Source organism: Giraffa tippelskirchi, chromosome 10, assembly GCF_054371585.1.
Source record: "Giraffa tippelskirchi isolate mGirTip1 chromosome 10, T2T-mGirTip1v1.2.pri, whole genome shotgun sequence".
Classification (NCBI taxonomy): Eukaryota; Metazoa; Chordata; class Mammalia; order Artiodactyla; family Giraffidae; genus Giraffa; species Giraffa tippelskirchi.
Genome location: NC_137284.1, coordinates 149166568 through 149189269, shown reverse-complemented (window position 1 = coordinate 149189269; position 22702 = coordinate 149166568). Strand labels below are relative to the sequence as shown.

The 22702-nt window shown below is 53.7% G+C and overlaps 1 protein-coding gene across 2 annotated transcripts; it reads left to right on the top strand.

Annotated features, from left to right (window-relative positions):
• Positions 1-7053: 7053 nt before the first annotated feature.
• Positions 7054-22645, top strand: TRPV6 (transient receptor potential cation channel subfamily V member 6). 2 transcript variants are annotated; one of them, XM_081534433.1, is made up of 16 exons: positions 7054-7490; positions 13262-13429; positions 15407-15504; positions 15667-15789; positions 16364-16501; positions 16788-16886; positions 17036-17211; positions 17678-17824; positions 17924-18136; positions 18456-18542; positions 18642-18718; positions 18963-19128; positions 19648-19714; positions 20049-20317; positions 21611-21717; positions 22018-22645. In XM_081534433.1, the coding sequence occupies exons 2-16, from the start codon at positions 13422-13424 to the stop codon at positions 22286-22288; spliced, it is 2046 nt and encodes a 681-aa protein (XP_081390559.1). In that variant the 5' UTR covers positions 7054-7490; positions 13262-13421; the 3' UTR covers positions 22289-22645. The 2 variants fall into 2 exon arrangements, with proteins under 2 accessions (XP_081390559.1, XP_081390558.1); XM_081534432.1 differs by lacking the exon at positions 13262-13429 and having other exon boundaries at positions 7363-7490.
• Positions 22646-22702: the final 57 nt, after the last annotated feature.

Genomic DNA, 22702 nt, shown 5'->3' with positions numbered 1-22702 from the left:
TGCTGATGGTAGACTGACGCCTCCTGGCCTGTGAGCTGATTGCATCAGGAGCTCACTGGATACTCTGCCAGGGCCTCTAGTGGAGGCCAAACTGGGAGGAGATTGCCAATAAAATGTGCCCCTGAAGGACTGCTGGGAAGGCTACCATTCTCAGTAAAGGAAAGGGTTTGGCTTTAGACTTGGGTTTTCTATTGCTCTTTTTTTAAAACTGTTATTGGAATACAGTTGATTTATAATGTTGTGTTAGTTTCTGCTGAACAGCAAAGTGAATCAGTTATACGTATATGTGTGTGCGTGCCTCGTCGCTTGTTGTGTTTGACTCTTTGCGACCCCGTGGACTGTAGTCCTCCGGTCTGGATCCCCGCTCACATGTGCTGACACAGAGCCCGTGGCCACCCTCTATGGGTGGGGCCGATGGGGCTCTACCCGCTACAGGGCATTGGGTCCTTGAAGCCTAGGCATTTGGGCAGGGGAATGGAGGAAGGCAAGCTGGTGAAAGTCATTTTCTCTGTTTCCTACATCTGCTTACTGCTGTGGTCTGACCAGGGCTGGTCAGAATTGCTCAAGAGCCGTCTGTCTGGAGAATGCACTGTTTGGCTTCCATCCATCCATAGTAGCCGCTGGCTACCTCCGGGCCCCTGGTCTGGCCTCTCCCTCTTTCTCTTAGCCTCCCACTGTACCCTGCCCCCCCGACTACTGACTCAAGTATCTGCCTTAGAATCTGCTCAGTTCCTAGTGCCCCTGCCAGGGTCGCAAAGAGTCAGACACAACGGAGCGACTTCACTTTCACTTTTAGGACACAGGTGGTAGGCTGTTTGGGTGAGTGATCACACTAAACAAATAGAATCTGAGAGTTCTTATCATCACCCTGTTTGCCCTTTCCCTGAGCTTGTTTTTGGATGGGGAGAGAAAGAGACCAAAAAGTGCAGGTGGGGACAAGTTGGGGGAAGATTGCCAATAAAATGCGCCCCTGAAGGACTGCGGGGAAAAGGCTACTGTTTCTGGTAAAGGAAAGGGTTTTGCTTTAGGCTTGGTTTTTTTTGGGTTTTTTTTGTCTTTTTTAAAATTTTTATTGGAATATAGTTGATTTACAGTGTTGTATTAGTTTCTATTGTGCAGCAAAGTGAATCAGTTATACGTGTGTGTGTGCTCAGTTGCTCAGTTGTGTCTGACCCTTTGCGACCCCATGGGCTACAGACCTCCAGGCTCCTCTGTCCACGGGATTCTCAAGGCAAGAATACTGGAGTGGGTTGCCATGCCCTCCCCCAGGGGATCTTCCCGACCCAGGGATCCAACTTGCAACTCTTGTGGCTCCTGCATTGAAGGCAGATTCTTTACCCACTGAACCACCTGGGAAGCCCATATATATATATATATATATCCACTCTTTTTTAGATTCTTTTCCCATGTAGGTCATTACAGAGTATTGAGTAGAGTTCCCTGCGCTGTGCAGTAGGTTCTTATTCATTATCTATTTTATATACGTAGTAGTGACTTCCCTGGTGGCTCAGAAGGTAAAGCATCTGCCTACAATGCGGGAGACCCGGGTTCAATCCCTGGGTCAGGAAGATCTCTTGGAGAAGGAAATGGCAACCCACTACAGTACCCTTGCCTGGAAAATCCCATGGATGGAGGAGCCTGGTAGGCTACAGTCCATGGGGTCGCAAAGGGTTGGACACGACTGAGCGACTTCACTCACTCACTCACTGTGTATGTGTCAATCTCAATCACTCATGGGCTTGGGTTTTTAATAGCAATGATCTGATCTGAGATATTGGCTAGATACCATCTCTTGGGCCCCAAACAAGTGCTGTTTCCTTGAAACTTAGTGGTTTCATGGCTCCTTTCTCATACACCCCGAGCTCAGCATCCAAGGACTCTGCCCAGAGCAGAGAGGTCAGAAGAACCACACACACATCTGGCCCCCAGCCCCACTTCTGGCTTTCCACAGCCCTGGGAGTCCTGGAGTTGAAAGAGCTTCACCTTCTCCTTGCTAAAGACCACAGGATCCTGCCACAGATCAGGCTAAGGATGATCAGAAGCCATGTGTCCCCATTCTGCCTCCCCCTCCTCTCTGCTCTCTGCTCAGTGGAGCATCTGGCCCTGGGATTCAGAGTCAGATCTCACCTGAGACACAAGAGCCTTTTCTGAAAAGGGGTCCCTTCTGACTTCCATTCTCTCCTCATGTGGAAGTTAAGAGGGGCTTCCTGGGGGAGCAGAGAGGGTTGAAAGGAACAAGAGATCTTAAAAACTCGAGTGCTTATTTTTGCAGATCAGGACACTAAAAAGGTTAAATGACTTAGCCGAGGTCCCACCGTGATTTCTGGCCGAACAGGAGCTGGAGCACGGCTGTTCTGACTACACATCGGTTGCTCTTCCAGAAGCCAGGCATTCTTAGGCACATTTAGAAGGTCCTTTGCGAGCTGCACACACTTCAGTGGCTTCATTCCTGGGTGACTTCTGGGTCTGCAGGCAGAGTACTTCTGATCAGGTAAGGTGGGTGAGAGCAAATGGAGGGAGATGACAGAGCAGAGGGGTCTGGCTGTGGAGGGGAGAGGACTTGGGGTCTGGATAAGAAGAGAGGGAGGAAAAAGAGGCTCCAGGAAACAGGGCCAACAGGACCAGAGGCATTGGCCCCAGGAAGGCTCTGGACACACTTCTGCATCCTTCTCAGTTTCCAGAGGGGCCACACTGGGACTATGAGTCCTGACTCCATCCTGCAGAGACCTCCAGAGAGAGCTGGGTTTGGGTCAGAGCTCCACAGGGCTCCCTCTAAAGCTCCAGACCTCTTATAAACCATAAGAGCCAAAACCCACTTCTTCTCAAACTAGCACCCACTTCCTGGATGGGTGGTTTAGGAAACAAGACATTCAGAATCACTAAGGGGCAGGAGGAGGTTGCAAACCAGGTGAGAACTTTCAAGGTTGAACAATCTTCCTGCGGAAGTAGGGCAAGAAGGGGGAGAACTGACCCATGCTGGAGGGAAATAGACAAGGAGAGGAGAACAGGCTTATGCCCATGTCTCCGCTTATGCCTTTTGGGCACCTTCTGCAAAGGGGTGAGAGTCCAGGAGGACCAATGCCTGTGAATTTTTAAATCTACAAACAATTTCAAGGAAGCCAGGAAACAGACACATCAGTTCAGTTCAGTCCAGTTGCTCAGTTGTATCCAACTCTTTGTGACCTCATGGACTGCAGCATGCCAGGCCTCCCTGTTCATCACCAACCCCTGGAGCTTGATCAAACTCATGTCCATCCAGTCAGTGATGCCATCCAACCATTTCATCCTCTGTCATCCCCTTCTCCTCCTGCCTTCAATCTTTCCCAGCATCAGGGTCTTTTCCAATGAGTCAATTCTTCACAGCAGGTGGCCAAATTATTCGAGTTTCAGCTTCAGCATCAGACACATATGCACATATGCACACATAAATGACTGTTGTGAAACATTGCTATGACATATTGATTTAGTTAATGTGTAACACGGGCCTCCCAGGTGGTGCTAGTGGTAAAGAATCTGCCTGCCAGTGCAGGAGACCTGGGTTTGATCCCTGGATTGGGAAAATCCCCTGGAGGAGGGCATGCAACCTACTCCAGTATTCTTGCCCGGAGAATCCCCATGGACAGAGAAGCCTGGCGGGGTACAGTCCATAGGGTTGCAAAGAGTCGGACACGACTGAAGAGACTTAGTACACACGCATGCACGCACGCAATGTAAAACATGTCCTGCAGAAACATGTCAAATAATATGCACATGCCTATTCAGGAAGGTGGGACCAGCTGCAAGTCCTCCCCCAGGTCCCAATGAGAGAGCAGATGGTCAGCAGGTCCTACATGATGACCCCACGGTGTGAGCGAGCAGGTGGCTCTGAGGAGGGAGGGGTTGTGAGAAAGACCGGCAAAGCGATGGAGCCGCAATCAGCAACTGGAATGAAAAGAAAGCACCAGGGATTAAGGTCACTAAGAGGGAAAAAGTGCATGAGGGCTCTGCCGCAATTCAGACCCCTTAACCTGTGGAGGCCGAGGTGGCCGTGTGTACACGCCGAAGCCTGCTTAATTCACTCTTCTTCAGAGTCACAGGCTGTTTGAGTTGGAAAGGACCTTGGCGGGTTTTTATCACAAACTGCCATCCAGGCAGCCAGAGAGATTCGGCACTAGAGCCCGGCTCACCTGGTTCTCAGTTAAGACACCAGATGTGAACGCCATCCTGGCCAAGGCCCTGGGTGGAGTTTGTGACGTGTGTGTGGGTGTGTGCGTTCGCCTGCTGCCATGTCATCCGCTGCCGATTTTATGAGCTGGCACACAGGGGGGCTTGTGAACCCAGTGACTGGAACAAACTCCAAGCTGAGTGAGCGGTGGCTTTGATCTCCATGCCCCAGCCCAGCTCCATCCTTGCAGCCTCTTGGTCTGCCCTGCTGGCCTTCCGCTTGACAGCTCAGCTAAGGAGACGCCCCCTGAAAGGACTCAGGGGGCAAGGATGCGGTGACGCAGTAAGCTGGACGGGGAAGCACACACAGGGGCGGAGGTCAAGAGAAAGAAACCCGGGGTCCCACAGAGAGATCACTCAGGGTCACGGCCACAGACCCACACACACCCCATAGCATCCACCACACCGCCCCCCCCCACACACACACAAGCACACAAACCCCACACTCACCAGCACAGAGATGGAAGGAGCAGACCCAATTGTAGAAAGAACAGGAGCAGCGAGAGAGGGAAAATCAGAGGGAAACACAGAAAATAAAATGATATGAAGACACTGTGGGGCCCTAAGTCAGTTCTTCTCAAGGGAAAATGACTTTGCTTCCCACCGGGAGGGCCTCGGGCAATGCCTAGAGACGTTCTTGAGGGTCACAGCTCAGCAGAGGGGGTTCTGCTGTTACCCAGTGCATGGACCCGATGACATGCGGGGCAGCCCCCACACGAAAGGATTAGTTGTTCCAAGATATCAGTTGTGCCCGTCTGAGGACCCGTGTCCCCAAGAGAGAACCCCGTACCCACGTTGCCCACCCTCCCGGTCAGGTCAGGTCAGGGCTGGGCCACCGCCTTCCACACCCGTTTGGAGTCTGTGCTGGAGTCCCATTGGCTCTGGTGACCCTACAGAGTTGGCACCGGGTGGCAGGAGGTGAGAAAGGAAAGGAAAGTTGTTAACGGCGGCCAGGTCCTCCTGCAAACCGCCCCCCGCCCCATCCCATGAGACAAATACCTCAACGCCTTATCCTGAATGAGGGTCTCTGCCCAGAGCCCGGTGGGACAGAGAAGGTGGGTGGGTCGGCAGGCAGGCAAACACTGGCTTAATGGGCACAAAGTTCCGGGGTTCAAGCTTTGGTTTCCAGCGTCTTCCCCGCCACCCAGCCCGAACCTGCTGACCCCTGGGTGGGTGGGGAACTCAGCTAATCAGCTGTACTGTTTGCTCAGGCGCCGAGGCCTGGCACAACTGATTTTTCTAGAGATTTGAGGGTGGCCCTCCTCCACTCCTCTCCGTGGAGACACCCCACCCCTGCACCCGAGCTTGCCTTCTCTCCTACACATAGCACACATGTGTACACGCAGTGCACAGACCACACACACACTCTTCGCTGCGCCCTCCAGCTCTCTGAATCAGAGACAGGTAGGGAAAGACAGACTCCCAAGCCTGGGAGTGATCCACACATACCTCTCCGTCTTGGAGCCTGCCGCCCATGCCCCAGGCCACTGGGTCCTGGCTCTTTGTGGGCTGGGCCGAGGCCAGGGCCTCCGTTCCTTTTTCGTGGGAAGAGGATCTTCCCAGGGTGCTCAGCTTGCTCTGGTCAGAGTTCTGGCAAGACCAGGGTGGGCTGGGATTCCTGTGACCACTCTCCAGTGCGACTGTGCAGGTCCTTTCCTTCTGGAACATTCTTTGCCAGTTGTGGTCAGGAAGAAAGACAGGGGGCTCCGGCATCAGGGGAGTGGGCTTGAACCTGGCCCTGGCTATAAAGTTGGCTCTATGACCTTGAGGGACTTCCTTTATCAATCTGAGCTTGGTTTTTTTTCCTTCCATTGGTAAAATGAGGATACTAATGCTTGCCTCGCAGGTCTGATGTGAGGTGACGTGGGAAGACTTGGTTAAGGGTCCCTGCCAGGCAGTAGCGGGTAAATAAATGCTGTCTCCACTGGAGGCTGCCAGGGAAAACATTTGCGACATAATTATCCTAAAAGAATATTTGCTGTTTATCTGAAACTCGAATTGAATTGAGCATCCTGTCCTTTACTTGGCAACCCACTCGTTGCGAGTGTGCCAAGTCATTCCAGTCACGTCCGGCTCTTCGTGACCCCGTGGACTGTAGCCCACCAGACTCCTCTGTCCATGGGATTCTGCAGGCAAGAGTACTGGAGAGGGTAGCCATTCCCTTCTCCAGGTGATCTTCCTGACCCAGGGATCAAACCCGAGTTGCCTGCATTGCAGGCAGATTCTTTACCACTGAGCCACCAGTGTGGTGTTGGGGGCAGTCTCAAGAATTCTGGAGCAGGGGTCTGAGAACTCTGTCCAGGGGGACCACACGCAGTCCAGGGGTGCCATTTTATGCTCTAGTTTGTGAGTTCAGAATGGATGGATTGTGCACCTCCTGAGGGCTATAAAGGCAAGCGAAGAAGAATGTATATCAGATGCCGTATGCCCGTGGGCAGCTTGCAAAGGCCAGAATATTTGCATTTACTATCTGGCCTTTTATAGGAGAAGTTGCTGAGTGGGCTGAAAGTTTTCAATATTTATGCACCTGTCGTGGGCCAAGGGAGAGACGAAGCAAAGTCACGCCTCCAGGGCAGAGAGGTCCAGAGAGGAAGGTCTCGAGGAAGGTGGGCATCCCGGCCCTTCAGACCCAGCGCCCTGCCCAGCTCCGCCCCCTTCTCCCGCACTGACCGGAGTCCCTGAGACTCAACTGACCCGTCCATTCTATAAAAGGTCGCCAGGTGTCCCAAAGTCCAGGGAGTCCTGTCCCTTCTCTCCAAAGGCCTCCCCTCCCTGGGCTGGCTGCAGGGAGCTGTGAGAGGGAGCTTTCCCAGGCCCCCATAGCTGCTGGCCTGTCTCTTTAAATCGCAGGTAATTTGGGAGGAGTAAGGGAGTGTCTTCAGGGCTCCTGTGACTCCCAGGAGGAGAGCTCCTGCCTGGGGAGCTGAGTGGTGGAGTCCCAGCTCTGCCAAGTGTAACGAACTCCTCCGAGAGAAGCCTCTTGTGTCTGGCTGCCTGCACCTCGGGGAGACTCCACGGGGCCCGGGAGGCCCCCCCGAGACGGCACCTCTCCGGAAAGAGGGCGGGCCGGCCCTCGGGGCTGCTCATGTGGCCCCCAGGCTGAGTCCAGGTGGGGTCTGGCCTCGGCCCCAGCCCCCCAGGGAGCCGGCCCTCCTCTCCATGGGGTTGCCGCTGCCCAAGGAGAAGGGGCACATTCTCTGCCTGCGGAGAAAGCTCTGTAGATGGTTCCAGAGGCAGGAATCATGGGCCCAGAGGCGGGACGAGCAGAACCTGCTGCAGCAGAAGAGGTAAGCCTCAGAGCTGCTGCCCCTCACCCCTCCCTTCCCCCCGGGGCTCCCCCTCCCCTCGAGAGCACCGCTGCTGGGAAGACCTTTCTTCCAGGCCTGGCCCCTCTGGAGAACTTTGTCTCAAGAGTCTGGGCCTGTGGGGTTAGCGCCAGGTGAAAGGGGAGGAGGGGCTGGCATGGGTAACACAGGTGCTCCCTATGTTTAAGAGCCCATCAATTAGGCAGCCTTTCTCGTAATTCCTTTCCTGGAGCCCAGACAACTTGTCGGGCTCCGGAAGGATTAGGGAATCACAGACCTGCACCCCGGAGGTGCTGCTGTGTGTGTGTGTGTGTGTGTGTGTGTGTTCAGTTGTTCAGTCGTGTCTGTTTGTGACCCCCTAGACTGTAGCCCACCAGGCTCCTCTGTCCACGGGATTCTCCCGGCAAGAATACTGGAGTGGGTTGCTATGCCCTCCTCCAGGGGATCTTCCTGACCCTGGAATCGAACCCAAGTCTCTTGTGCCTCCTGCATTGCAGGTGGATTGCTTACAGCTGAGCCACCAGGGAAGCCCAGAGATGCTGCTGGTTTAGGACAGTTCTTTACATCTCTACTCCCTGCTCCTAGAACAGTCTCTTGGGCAGAAACACACAGTACATATATGTGCACATGTGGGAATGAATCAATGAATGGGGCAGAGAGAGAACTGCAGACATCAGTAAGCACAAAAAAAGGCAAAATGTGATAATCATTCTTGTGCATTTATCGCCTCAGCCATTGACGGAGTCCGACTCTTGGAGTAGGGGAGTCGGGGAGAGGTGCTGTCTGGGGACGCAGCCCTGGAATTTATTACCCTCCGTCGCAGGAGTGGGCCATGGGCCATGGGCCAAAATGCCACGTGTGCTTCAAATTCACTGCCAAAGGCAGGCTGAGGAATTTGAGAGGCTCTAGAGTTTGAGCCCGAAGTACATCTCACTTAAGGCTTCCAGCCCCTGAAAACTGCCCCAGACTCATGCAATGCTCCCCCCACCTCCATCAGTGCTCAGAGCTGGGAGTTGGAGAGAAGGTAGGAGGAAGCTTGAGGCCGTCCCTGTGTGTGGTTTCTCCTCCAGAGCCTCCGTGGGTCTCCCGACCCAGGGGCCGGCAGGCTAGCAGGAAGTCCTCCTCCTGGGACTTTCCCGGGTCCCTAAGAGGCAGATAATGTGTCTATTCACAGGGGAAAGTCCAAAGCGAGTGTGTCTGAGGGTCTCTCTCCATCTTGAAGTGCGGGGGCCTGCTTGAGCCTGACCGGGAGGCTGGGGGTTAGCTGGAGTTCCCGTTGTTTCCCTCCCTCCTGTTCAAGGATTCAGGGCTAGGGGAGAGCTCCTTTTTTTTTTCTTTTTTGAGGTCTGGCTCCCCAGCTCTCACAGCTGCCGCCCACCTCTCTCCCCCCAGGCCTGGGAGAGTGGGGGCTGAGCACATGTTTCGCTGATGACATCTTGAGGCAACAGAATGGTATTGTTGTTGGAGACCAGGCCGTCAGTGGTTCCACTCATCCCCATCCAGTCTCGGGACCCTGGGGCTGGGGGAGCTGGGCAGGAGCACAGAGAGGCCCCCGGGGCTTGGAAGTGGTGGCGGAGGCAGAGGGGGGGACCTGGGCCGGAGCCGGGGCTGCTCCCCTGTGTCTTCTCTGTCCTTGTGTCTCAGGGACATCTGATGGGCCTTCTCTCACAGCCTTGAGCCAGGACAGCCTGATTAACCACGCAGAGGGCTCCTCTCCCCTCTTCCTGATGTCCCCTGTTGGATTCCACAGTTTTCTGGATCCTCTTTTTCCGGGACACCAGGGGCCTGGAACCTTGATTCCCCTGCTGGGTGGCTACTCCCCGGAAGGCCCTGATAGTGCGGGGAGGGGAGTGTCCAAGGCAGTGTCATCACTGAGCTTTAAGGGGAGATCTGTGGGCGGCTGGACACACATGCGCTGACCATGTGAGTGAGGACAACATGGCCAGGTGAGCAGGACAGTTACCATCCCCCACTTCCAGGAATGAGGAAGACCCAGAGTGGGGGCTCCGGGTGGGGCTGAGGGGATTCCAGGAGAAGGAAGGTGCTCAGGTCTCTCCAGGAACATGGGGGAACCCAGCATTCTTCTCTCTCCGGTTAACTTTTCTTGGGTCTTAGTTGCCTTTGCCTCGGCTTAAATCCGTGTCGGTGGGATCCAAGTTGAACCACCATCTTTCTCCCATTTCCTCTGCATCATTTCGGGGCTTTGCGTGCATGTCTGGCTCTTTGAGACCCCGTGGACTGTAGTCCGCCGGGCTCCTCTGTCCATGGGATTCTCTAGGCAAGAATACCGGAGTGGGTTGCCATGCCCTCCTCCAGGGGATCTTCCTGACCCGTCTTAATTCCTGAGATGCGATGAACTAGGTGTTGACTGTAAAACGCTCAGCTAGGTTTGCGAAAATGAACGTGATGCATTCTCTGCTCTCCAGAAGCTCACATTCTTATGGGCCAAACACACCAGTAGGCATTGACTTGGGTTAAAAGTGAGCTGGGTGACTGTCCTAAGAAGGCTGTGAACAAGTCATCCTCCAGGTAGCTGGCAGGAGGCAGTGAACACCAGGGATCCTTTTCTGTTTAGATAGATCCCTATATTAGTATCTGTGGGCTGGCATGGCATACCTGTCAGAAGTGAGGGCTGGGACCTTGGATCACCCTGGGACTTTCTGCTTCAGTAAACATGTGTGCATGCATCTTGGACTTGAAAGATGCAGTTTGGGCACTTAGAAGGGCAGCTAGGTCTGGAATTAGCCACTTTTCTGAGCTTTGGCTTCTTCATCCCGTCACCCAGAACCTGAGCTGGAGGGAGGTTGCCCCAAGTAGCCAGTGCATATCTCCTCCCCTCCGTGGTCACCGCTCCAGCTGCTCCCCCCAACCTCACCCCAACATGAGAAAAATTGGGAAGAGCCAGAGAACTAGAAGAACCACATAATTGAGTGGTGAGAGCCTTGGGGCTAGATTCTTGGCCAAGCATTCCATCTTGAACTCTGTCTGATCTTCTGGATCTAGCTTGGCCTCCTTTGCAGAAAAATAAGAGAATTATTCAGCCCATGTCACAGGGTTGTAAAGAGCAAACGTGATCATATGTGAGATGCTGCTTTGGAAGCTGAAAAGCACATTTAACACCTGGGATCACTGTGATTAAAAAGAACACAACAACAGTCAAAAGGCAGCTTCCATTGACAGCAGGAGCTAGAGGGACTGTGAGCTCCCTCCCATCAGAAGTGGAGCCATCTAAGAACCAGACTCTGAGCCCCGGGGCGGGGGGGGGGGGCGGTGACCTCTGTCCAGTTGACATGTTTCTCTGACAGGGGTTGGTGGAGAAACCAGTGGGACCCACATGTGTGGATCCACCTCCCATGCCTCCTCGGACCCCTCTTCAGATCCTGATTAACATGGAGAATAGGAACAGAGAAATGACCAGAGGGGTCCCAGCGCTGCCTCCGACTTGTTTGAACAGACCACCCCAGGGCTCCAGGCCTCTTTCTCCATCTGGACAGGTTAGGCTGGGTTTCCAGGGCTTTCTAGCTCTAAAATTCAGATTTGAATTCTTCTCTAGACACGCTTGATCCTGCCCGTTTCCCAGCAACCAAACGCAAAACTTCACATGTTCAGGTCCACATACGCGAGTGCACACGCATAGATGTGTACACATCCACAAGAACGCAAAGCGAGAGGATGGGGTGGAGAGAACAGGGAGAGAAGACACGTGGCAGGTCCTTGGGGCCGGAGGGAACCCTGAAGGTGATCGATGACTTGTTTGCTCTGTAAAAAGTGTGCTAGGTTTTAAGCCAGAAATCCTATAGCAGCGTTTCTACTAGTCCAGTATTGAACCAGACTGTTCAATTTTATAACGGTCAAGCAAAATAAGACATTCTAAATTCTGGAAACAACGTTCATATCTTTATCATTTCAGATCTTCTAATTACTTTCATTGTCTTTTTTATTAAATAATTAATCTGCAGGTGCTTAAAAGGCTTCATTTTTTTGTTTCTTAGTTGAGCATTTAATGATTTGTAAGAAAACATGGAAGGAATTTCTCATTCTATTTAATGTGAAAAATCCTTTTTTGAAAAATAGATTATGAATACTTATACACTGAGGTCAGAGCTTCTCCGCCTTGACCCTTTTAACATGTTGGGCAGATAATTCTCTGTTACAAGAGGCTGCCTTGTTTAAGAAGCTTAGCAGCACCCCTGCCCTCTGACAACTAGATGCCAGTTTCACCCCCTCCCCCAGTCATGACAACCAAAAAATGTCTGCAGACTCTGCCAAATCCCTTGGAAGGAGGCAGGGAGTTATCCCTGGTTAACGTGTGGGTGCTCAATCGTGTCCAACTCTTTGCGACCCCATGGACTGTAGCCCACCAGGCTCCTCTGTCCATGGGATTCTCCAGACAAGAATACTGGGGTGGGTTGCCATTTCTTCCTCCAGGAGATCTTCCCCACCCAAGGACCTAACCCATATCTTTTGCATCTCCTGCATTGGCAGGAGGATTCTTTACCACTGAGCCACTTGGGAAAGACCACTGCTCTAAATCACTGTTTGTAAATAAGAGATTCTGGTAGTAAAGTTACTTATGCTTCTAAGTAAAGTGAAACTGTCCCCTGGAACGGAGTGAGTATAATTTAACCATTAAAATCAGAAGACATTTTGGCAGTATCTCCTCTTCTTCCTCCCCTAGGGAGATGTCTGGTGAAAATGTGCAGATTTTGCTCCAGATCTAAACTTCTGTGTTGGGTTTCTTTGGAACAAACTGTTTATTTACCGGGCACAAGAATCTTTGGATGGGTCTGCTCTTTTTTATGGGGTCCGTCTTTTTTATGGGGTGTAAGTGTAAGCAGGTGTTTGGGGGGAATTCTGCCTTATGGAAATGGCAACCCACTTCAGTATTCTTGCCTAGGGAATCCCATGGACAGAGGAGCCTGGCGGGCTACAGTTCCCTGGGATCCCAAGAGTCAGATGCGACTTGGTGCTATCTTTTCTGCCTTACTTGTCCAGAATATTAGCAAGGGCTTTCTTGGCTGCCCCCTTGTGGCCGTGTGATGCTGTTGCAAGTCATACCTCTGCCTGACTCCCTGGGAACCATTCAGACTTGGCCCTCCCTCTTTGCTGGATCCTGGAGTTTGCGACGCAGAGGAGGCCAGGTCTCTACAAACCTCGCTGGTTTGGATCATGAGCCTTTTTTTCATCCAGAGTGTGACCTGATTGAGGTTCCCAGATAAAATACAAGACACAGAGTTAAATGTGAATTTCAGATAAACAACGAATAGATTGTCAGTTTCAGTTTGCCCTAAATATTGCACAGACATACTTATATTAAAAACTTATCTGGGGGGAATTCCCTGGCAGTCCAGGGGTTAGGCCTCTGTGTTTTCACTGCCGAGGGCCTAGGTATATGGGATGGCCAAGAAAAAAACAAAAACTTATTTGTTGTGCATCTAAAATTCAACTCTGAGCATCCCTCTGTTTTTATTTTGTAAATCTAGCCATCCCAGTTCAAATGATAGCTTCCTGCCCTTACCAGGCCACTAGGGCAGGCAGCAGAGGCCAGAAACAGAACGTGCGGGGACTGGAGGTTTCAGAGGGACATTTGTGATCATCAGAGACATGTCAGAGAACCAAGAGTGGTGTCTTTGGGGCTGCAATTGACTAGCCTCCCCACTTATGTCCTAGGAAGCAGGGAGTGGACTCTGCACTCGGGTTAGAAGCCCCTTTGGACCCATTTCTAGCTTTGCCATTAACCCTTGGCCAAACAGGGCACAGAACTAGAAGCAAAACAAAACAACAACAACAAAAACGAGAAGCTAATTGGAGGAGGGCAGAGAAAGGATAAAAGATGAGAAAGTGGCTGACCTCTGACCTCCAAGTGCCCTTAGAAGAGGAAGAGACAGATACTAATCACAGCACCCAGTGAGAATGCCGAGGTAAAAGTAAGGCCAGAGGAGAGGGCAGCAAACTTCCTGCTGTGCATGTGTGTGTGTTGGGGAATAGTGCTTACTGACGAATAGCTATAAAAGAGCGATTTGGGAAAATTGTTGGAAAAGGTGATGGTGGAGGGGCTGACGGTGGTGGTCGGGGTGATGGGATGAGGATGGAGGGTGTGGGGGTGATGATGCCTGGGTGATGGGATGATGATGAAAGTGGTGGGAGGTGCTGCAAACTTGTTTTGCAGCTGTGTGCGCACGCCCAGCATACTATTTTTTGCTTAGATTATATGTTTGCCTAGAGGTTGGCTTGGGGGGTGCTGATGGAGCTAATAAGGGGGGCAGTAAAGCCAAACCACCTTCCGGCATTGCTACAGTTCATTCCTTCTGCAGAGAGTGGTAATGAGCATCTGCCATCACGCTGGGCATATTCCCAGGCACTGGGAGTGCAGCACAGAGAGTAACTAGGGTGGGGTGGGGGCTGGATTCCAGGTGAAAGGAGAGACACAGCACAGCCACCGGGAGAATGGTGTGCCCTGGGCTGCCGAGGCCGAACTGCTGGGTGTTGGGCCAGCGGGAGGAAGAAAGCATGAAATAGTTGCACAAAGTCTGGAGAGGACGCCTGAGTTTCTTCTGCTTGGGCGCTTAAGGACTCACGAGACTTTTGTAAACTATGCTTGCATTTGCTGTTTAGAGAGAATGTCTTGGAGCATCCAGAAGGATGGACTGGGGTAAACAGGGTGTAGGGGAACTAGTCAGAAGAAGATTTTGCTAATCCTGGCCCAGAGAATGAGGACATGGATTAATAAGGATCAGTGGGAATGAGGAGGCAGGGACTAAGTGGGGAGAGACGTTGAATTGATAGGTGGCTGCCCCTGCAGCCTGATGCGGGGACCTGGGGCCAGCATTTGGGGAGACGGACAAGTCACACTCTCTCCCCCTCTCCGATCACCCCTTCCACCCCCAGTTCTTGGAGTCAGTTTCCTGCTACTATGGCCTTTTTGGTGTATGAGCTCCTGTTCACATAACTGATCCTCCGTGAATAAATAGTGTAATTTCATGCACTCCTGTAGAAAGACCAAGTAGCTCTGGGCCAGCAGGGAAAAGTAAATAAAAGGACCCCATGCGTCTCAGTTGGAGTAAGTTTTGATCCTGCAAAAAGTGTGCAGTTCACTGTAGGCATAAAACTGGAAAGTCAGAGATGATTCTTTACCTAAAACAAGTGAGACACAGATAGGAAGCAGGGAGAGACTATAACCTGACACAGGGGCCAGAAGAAAGAAAGGACCCATGGCTGCTTTTGGACTGAGCCCCAAAGATGCTGTTGTAGGGAAGAAAGTGCCAGAATCAAAGGGCTTTCCTGAGGAAGGGGAACATCACACAATAGGAGAAACACCCGCCAGCCTCTGTGTGTTGGCCTCCTCCATAAAGATGAGGGAGACATTTCTTCATACCCTCAGTCCATGAAAACAAGGCTTATCATGGAGGGTAATCTCAGGACTTCAAGGGAAGCTGAAAAGGGGTTGCTCCAGAGGCCAAATAAGTCAGGAGGTAAACAAGTATTTAGCTGAAACTCGTTCCTCTCCACCTGATGTGCACAGATCACACACAGACACACACACACACACACACATACACACACTGAGGAAAGGAAAGCTGTCCTGATGTTCACCCACACACAAACTATGGGAAAGTTGACTTGGATTAACTCATCCAAACTATGGGAAAGTTGGCTTGGATTTAACTCACTCAAACTATGGAAAAGTTGGCTTGGATTTAACTCATGCAAACTATGAAAAAGTTGGCTTGGATTAACCAATGGGTCAGAGAAAGAGCTCGGGCAGCCCCACCCCTTATAGCGGCCCCACCTCTCTGGATGAGGGACCTCCGGGTTCGGGGTTCATTGCCAACGAGGTGTGAGACGGAGCAAAGCCGTCCACCTTGCTTCCCAACCGGGCCTGCTCCCCTCCCTTATAGGATCTGGGAGTCTCCGCTCTTGCTAGCCGCCAAAGAGAACGACATCCAGGCTCTGAGCAAGATGCTCAAGTATGAGGCCTGTGATGTTCACCAGAAAGGTAAGGAGTGTCTCTGGCTGGGTCAGCCCTGTGCCCACGGCCCTCCTCCCCCTCCTCCTGCTGGTGTAGCCCAGGGCCTTCTGCTGTGGGCCCCCAATTCTCTATGGGGCCCCTTCCCCTGCTCCAGAGAGGCCACGTGACTCTGCTTTCTGTCAATGCCAGGAGCCGTGGGGGAGACGGCACTGCACGTGGCTGCCCTCTATGACAACCTGGAGGCCGCCATGGTGCTGATGGAGGCTGCCCCAGAGCTGGTCAACGAGCCCATGACCTCTGAGCTGTATGAAGGTGAGGGGCCGAGGGTCTGGGATGGAGGGAAGCGTGACCTTGGTGGTGGATAATCTGGGGAAACCAAGGGGAATCTGGGCCCCCTTCTCCTCATTCCCTCTTCTGTCCCTTCTTCCTCGGCATTCTCAGTGCCCCTCGCTGGAGCACTAACCTCTGAAATGGAGAGACCTAGGGTAGGAAGGCTTCCCTTGTCGTTCAGTAGGTTAAGAATCTGCCTGCAATGCAGGAGACCCACATTTGATTCCTGGATGGGAAAGATTGCCTGGAGAAGGAAACGGCAACCCACTCCAATATTCTTGCCTGGAGAATCCCATGAACAGAGGAGCCTGGTGGGCTATAGTCCATGGGGTAGCAAGAGTCGGACACGACTTAGCGACTAAACCACTAGAGTAGGAAGAGGCAGGCAGCACTGGGGCCCCTACCCCTGTATCATCCTCCTCCAGAAAGGCTGACCTGGTGGAGGCAGGAGGGTCCCCCTGCAGGATTCTGTGAAGATGGGGAACCCTGTGAAGACAGGAGGGACCCCTAGCTTGATCCTGGGGACAGAGCCCAAGCCAAGAGCTCTCTTGTCCAGGTCAGACGGCGCTGCACGTAGCTGTCATGAACCGGAACGTGAATTTGGTGAAAGCCCTGCTCGCCCGCGGGGCAAGCGTCTCTGTGAGGGCTGTCGGCTCCGCCTTCTGCCTCAGCCCTCACAACCTCATCTACTTTGGTGAGAGCCAGGACCCGGGCTGGGAGGACAAGGAGTGGGGTACCCGTCAAGGGAGGGCGGGCTGAGGAGGCTCCGTGCCTGGGGAAGCTGGGAGGGGTCCGCCCTCATAGGGCCGAGGGCCAGAGCCCAGCCTCCACCCCCACCCAGGGCCCCCTCCAACCTCCCCGCCTCTGGTCCTGTGGACAAGTGTACCCAGGCCCAGAGCAGACACGGGGAGGGAGAGGCGGTCACTCGGAGACACTGCCCCTCCCCGCCTGCACCTCACGCCCGGCCTCTGCCTCCCCAGGGGAGCACCCTCTGTCCTTTGCCGCCTGCATGGGCAGCGAGGAGATCGTGAGGCTGCTCATTGAGCACGGCGCTGACATCCGGGCCCAGGACTCCCTGGGTAAGAGCTGGGCTGGAGGGGGCACTGGGAGGCTGGGGATGGCAGGGGAGGGGCTGGGACCACCCTCAGGCCCACAGGGGCAGTGGGTCCTGGGGAACAGCAGGGACGCTGGTCCCAGGGGTCACGTGACACCCCATGTCCTCTCCCAGGAAACACAGTGTTGCACATCCTCGTCCTCCAGCCCAACAAAACCTTTGCCTGCCAGATGTACAACCTGCTGCTGTCCTACGACAGGCGAGGGGACCACCTGCAGTCCCTGGACCTCATGCTCAATCACCAGGGCCTCACCCCCTTCAAGCTGGCCGGAGTGGAGGGCAACACTGTGGTGAGGGACCCTCCTCCAACCCCACGGGGGTCCTTCTCCTGATCCTTCATCTTACACTTCTGGCCCTCCCCGATGCCGACGTCCTATTTTCAGCTTTGATTGGAATTTCCTTCTCCGCTCCTGTCTCACATCTTCTTTCCCTCCCACTTTCTCTGCTCTGAGTTGTTAGGGGCTGCGAGGGTCTAGATCCTGTCCCGGGGTGGTCGGTAATGCCCATGCCCCCCTGCCCTGCCTCCTTGCACCTCCTCTTTCCAAGCTCTAGAGGGAGTTATAGGGGAAGAGGATGAACTCGGAGGCTGACACGAAGGGCTCTTTTGTCCACAAGGCTGCGATCTTTGACTGAAGAGCGAGCCCCCTTTCAGGGGTGCAGCGGTCCTTCTGGGCATGCATCCCATCTGCTCCCCAGAACGGTCCCCTTGGCTTGCTCCTCCTCACTCACTTGCCTCCCCCCCATCCCCAACATTAGATGTTCCAGAACCTGGTACAGAAGCGGAAGTACACCCAGTGGACGTGTGGACCGCTGACCTCTACTATCTATGACCTCACGGAGATTGACTCCTCAGGGGAGGAGCCATCCCTGCTGGAACTTATCGTCACGTCCAAGAAGCGGGAGGTACAGTGGGTGGTGGGGGACTGGTCCTAAGGCTAGGGAGCCCCTAGGGAGGGGAGTCAGAGGCTCTGAGCTGCTTGCTGCCTTCTCTTTCTGCTGCAGGCTCGCCAAATCCTAGACCAGACACCAGTGAAGGAGCTGGTGACCCTCAAGTGGAAGAGGTACGGGCGGCCGTACTTCTGCGTGCTGGCAGCCATGTACCTGCTGTACATCATCTGTTTCACTGTGTGCTGTGTCTACCGGCCCCTCAAGCCCAGGACTGACAATGAAACTGACCCTCGGGACAACACCCTCCGCCAGCAGAAGCCACTTCAGGTGACCCCCGAGGAGTAGCAGAGCTTTGGGGTGATGGGTATCCAGCTCTCTGCCATCTCTCAGACATGTGTCATGCTCCTAGCTCACCACCCACATTTCTCTCCTTGCCCAGATCTCAACTACATAGGCACAAACTCAAATACATGCACACAGAAACATACCGATGCTCTAAGAGCAGAGTTTGAGAGAGCCAAACCTCACAGGTTGAAAAGAATCTGAGCGGCTAGTGTCCCTAGACAAGGATGCAGACTTGCACCCAAGGGTGAGCAGAGCAGATGGAGGGAAGCCCTGAGTCCTCTGACCACGCCTCTCCTTTCAGGAGGCCTATGTGACCCCCCAGGACCACCTCCGACTGGTGGGGGAGCTGGTGAGCGTCTTTGGAGCTGTCATCATCCTGTTCATAGAGGTGGGTGCAGTGGGGGTCCAGGGGTGAGGCTGTGCGCCCCAGGGATCCAGTTCGAGCTTCAGTCTACAAGTGCTTTGTGTCTTCCTGGCCTCTCCCCAGATTATGGACATCTTGCGAGTTGGGGTCAGTCGCTTCTTTGGACAGACCATCCTCGGAGGACCATTCCACGTCCTCTTGTGAGTCTCTTTTCCTCTCATCCCCACCCCTTTCCTCACTAAGGCTCCAGTTTAACTCCCTGGATCCCTGGCCTCTGGAGAACCCCAGCTCCAGAGGCCTCGCTGTGATGTGTGTGTGACCGTGTGTATGGAGCTTGAAGCTGAGTGTGTGGGTAGCACTTCCATCACCTCCTTGCTCTTGGATCCCTGAGCAAGAGCAAGAGCCTTGCTCCCTCTCATGGCCCCCTCCGCTCTCTCCCCCCAGCATCACCTATGCCTGCATGGTGCTTGTGACCATGGTGATGCGGCTCACCGACACCAGCGGGGAGGTGGTACCCATGTCCTTCGCCCTGGTGCTGGGCTGGTGCAGCGTCATGTACTTTGCGCGAGGATTCCAGATGCTGGGCCCCTTCACCATCATGATCCAGAAGGTCGGTGCCTCCTCCCAAACTTTCTAGTGAAAGGTCCTAGAGCAGGGGCTGCAAACATTTCTGAAAAGCATCAGATCAGAGAGATCTCAGGCTTGCAGTGGTGGTTTAGTCTATAAGTCATGCCCTGCTCTTTGCGACCCCATGGACTGTAGCCTGCCAGGCTCCTCTGACCATGGGATTTCCCAGGCAAGAACACTGGAGTGGGTCGCCATTTCCTTCTCCAGTGAATCTTCCCTACCAGGCTTGCAGAGCCAACATGTATATAATCTGTTTGATTTTCTTCTTCTCTTCCCCCTTTTAAATTTTTTTTTCAATAATCTAAAAAAATGCAAAATTCCCACTCAAGGGCCATACCAAGACCGATCCAGTAGGTTTTTCCAGCAGGCCATAGTAGGCCAGTCCCTATGCTAGAGGGCAGAGCTGTTAGACTTCTCAGGGTTAGACCTCTTAGAGGCAGTAAGTGGTGGTTGCTCAAAGGACTGGTGTGGAGCGGGCCTCACTTCTCTTCCTTCCCTCTAGATGATTTTTGGCGACCTGATGAGATTCTGCTGGCTGATGGCCGTGGTCATCCTGGGCTTTGCCTCAGGTAAATCATCTGACATAGGGGCCTTGGGCTGGAAGGAACCAGAAAGCATAGGATGCCTCTGGATAAACCTGCAGGGAGAGGGGGGCAGGAGGGAACGCAGAGGCAGGAGGAGGTCACAGTGTCTGAGGATGGGAAGTGTTAAGGCAGAGAGGTGGCTCTTGGGATCAGGAGGGTGAGCCATATGGAAAATGGGGAAATGTAAGAACCCACAGGACGGAGTGATGGAGGGCTCGGATGGTGACACTGGAGAGGAAGCAGACAGGACTGAAGTGGGCAGCAGAGAGCAGGCTCCAGTTTAATCAAATGGAACTCTCACCCCCTTGGGTGAGAGCAGCCTTCTTTATCATCTTCCAGACAGAGGACCCCAATGAGCTGGGCCATTTCTACAATTACCCCATGGCGCTGTTCAGCACCTTTGAGCTGTTCCTCACCATCATCGACGGCCCCGCCAACTACGACGTGGATCTGCCCTTCATGTACAGCATCACCTACGCCGCCTTCGCCATCATCGCCGCGCTGCTCATGCTCAACCTCCTGATCGCCATGATGGGTGACACTCACTGGCGTGTAGCCCACGAGCGCGATGAGCTCTGGAGGGCCCAGGTGAGCCCCCCTGTGGCTGGGAAGGTTAGCGCAAGTCATTCTCTTCCTGCCAAGGGTCAGGCCAAACTCAGAAGCAGGCTATTTCGCCACCCCCCCACCTCCCCAGTATATCTGGAGGGTTACTGCACAGGCGAAATTGACGCAAAGTGTACAGAACTGGGTCAGCAATACAATCAAGCAATCCTGGGACAGTTGAAAAGAATTCCTGTTTTATCAAAAAAGTCAGATCTGTCTTTTCTAGAATCATCAATAAGAAATGAACCTCAGGAGTAGCTACAGTGGGCTTCTCAGGTGGTGCTAGTGGTAAAGAACCTGACTGCCAATGCAGGAGACTTACTAGATGCGGGTTGGGTCTCTGGGCCAGAAGATCCCCTGGAGGAGGGAATGCAACCCACTCCAGGATTCTTGCCCGGGAAACCCCATGGACAGAGGAGCCTGAAGGGCTGTACAGTCCATGGGGTCGCAAAGAGGAGGACATGACTGAACTGACTTAGCACACACGCACAGTAGCTACAACTGCATTCACGAAATTTTGTTACTGAACAAAAACTGAAGTATCAACTTTTGGGCAATATTTAAGTCTTCAAGATTTGACCCAGAAAAACTGGACGTGTTAAAAATAACACCACACAAACTTCTTACAGTCGCAGAAACGATCTTCAGTCAGATAATTGTGATGGGGTCAAAAGCATGAATTAGCTGGATCAAATCATCATTTAAAAATATACTTACAAAAGAATTTATCTCAACAAAAATAATTTCAGCAATGTTAATGGGAAATCCCTCCAACTTGATGGCATTTAACTGTTTTGTGTAGAAAGTGGAGTTAAAAAACCCCCCTAAGCTGGCAGCATAGGGTTTGCTCGTGAAAATATTTTTTCAATGCAAATGTATTGGTAGGAAATTTCTCTGCAGGATGTTTGTGTTTCTAAGTAGCCTTTACATCTGTAGGGTCAAAATATTCCGTAGCCCCGAGGACCCTTGCTCTTTGCTCTGCCCACCTTCCTGATCCTCAGAGCGAGGTCCCCCCACCTCCCGCAGGACCGGCCTGGCCTGAATGCCAGGTCACTGGGTGAAGCGTCATGGGGCTCAAGGCCCATCACTGTCTCCTGCAGCAAAGGGTTGACCAAGCTGACACCACCAACCTCTGCTCGGGGGTGTGGTCTCCTCTGGGAAACCATGAGTTTCCCAGCTGTTGCAATGCTGTGGTCCCTCTGCCTGGAGACCTCTCCACTCTCCCGGTGGTCTGCACCCCGTCTCTGGTTTCATCCTATTCTGCACCCCCCCACACAGGTTGTAGCCACCACTGTGATGCTAGAAAAGAAGCTGCCGCGTTGCCTGTGGCCTCGCTCGGGGATCTGCGGGCGCAAGTTCGGGCTGGGGGACCACTGGTTCCTGCGGTGAGTGACAGCATGGGCTGGCAGGCTTGTTGTACAGGCCTGTGCGCTCCCTGGGCTTCCAGTATCACTGCAGGAAAGGAACCTGCCAGGCGCCGGGGTGCGGGGGGGCCCTGAAAGCATCCATGTTGTCCCTGGACCCGGCTCTGTGTTGCTTCCCAAAGCCTGGCATCCTCTGTGCCCACTCAGGCTGCAGACAAGGAGAAAGGCCACCAGCAGGAGGGCTGGACGGGGCCCAGAGACGAGGGCTGGTCCAAGGTCAGCCATTCCATCACCTCCTCCATACTCCCCCCTCCCCAACAGGGTGGAAGAGAAACAGGATATCAACCAGCAGCGTGCCCGGCGCTACGCCCAGGCCTTCTGCCACCCAGGCTTGGAGGACGACATGGAAAGACTGTGGCTGGGCGGCCCCTTCGGCCCCCACCTGTCCCTTCCTACCCCCTCGGTGTCTCGAAGTACCTCCCGCAGCAGCACCAACTGGGAGAGGCTGCGGCAAGGGACCCTGAAGAGAGAGCTGAGAGGGGTGGTCAACAAGGCTCTGGAGGATGGGGAGGGCTGGGAGTACCAGATCTGAGCTCTCCTCCCGCCTCCCTCCTCCCACCAAAGTCCAGATCTCTCCCCTGCCAGGTCAGGGGCACTGGGGGTAGAACAGAATACAGGAAGACCGAGGAGCAGGCTCATGCCTCACCCCAAGCACAGGGCCCAGCGCGAATAGGGACGCAGCTGCGTCCACCCTGGCCTTACCGCCCTGTCTGAGCAAAGCACTTTAAAAAAGGCTGGGGTGCCGCCTTGGGCCCCAGCCTCCATCCAGGGTTACAGCTGCAGACAGCCGCGGAGGTTCGGGAGGTGTACCGAGCAGATGGGTACCGCTGGGAGGGGGTGGGGTGTGACACCGCCTCCCACCTTCCAATAAAGTCACTTCCTGTTTGCCTCTCCTCTCCTCCTGCAGCCTTCTCTGCGGTGGGGTCTCCCGCCCCTTCCATCCTGC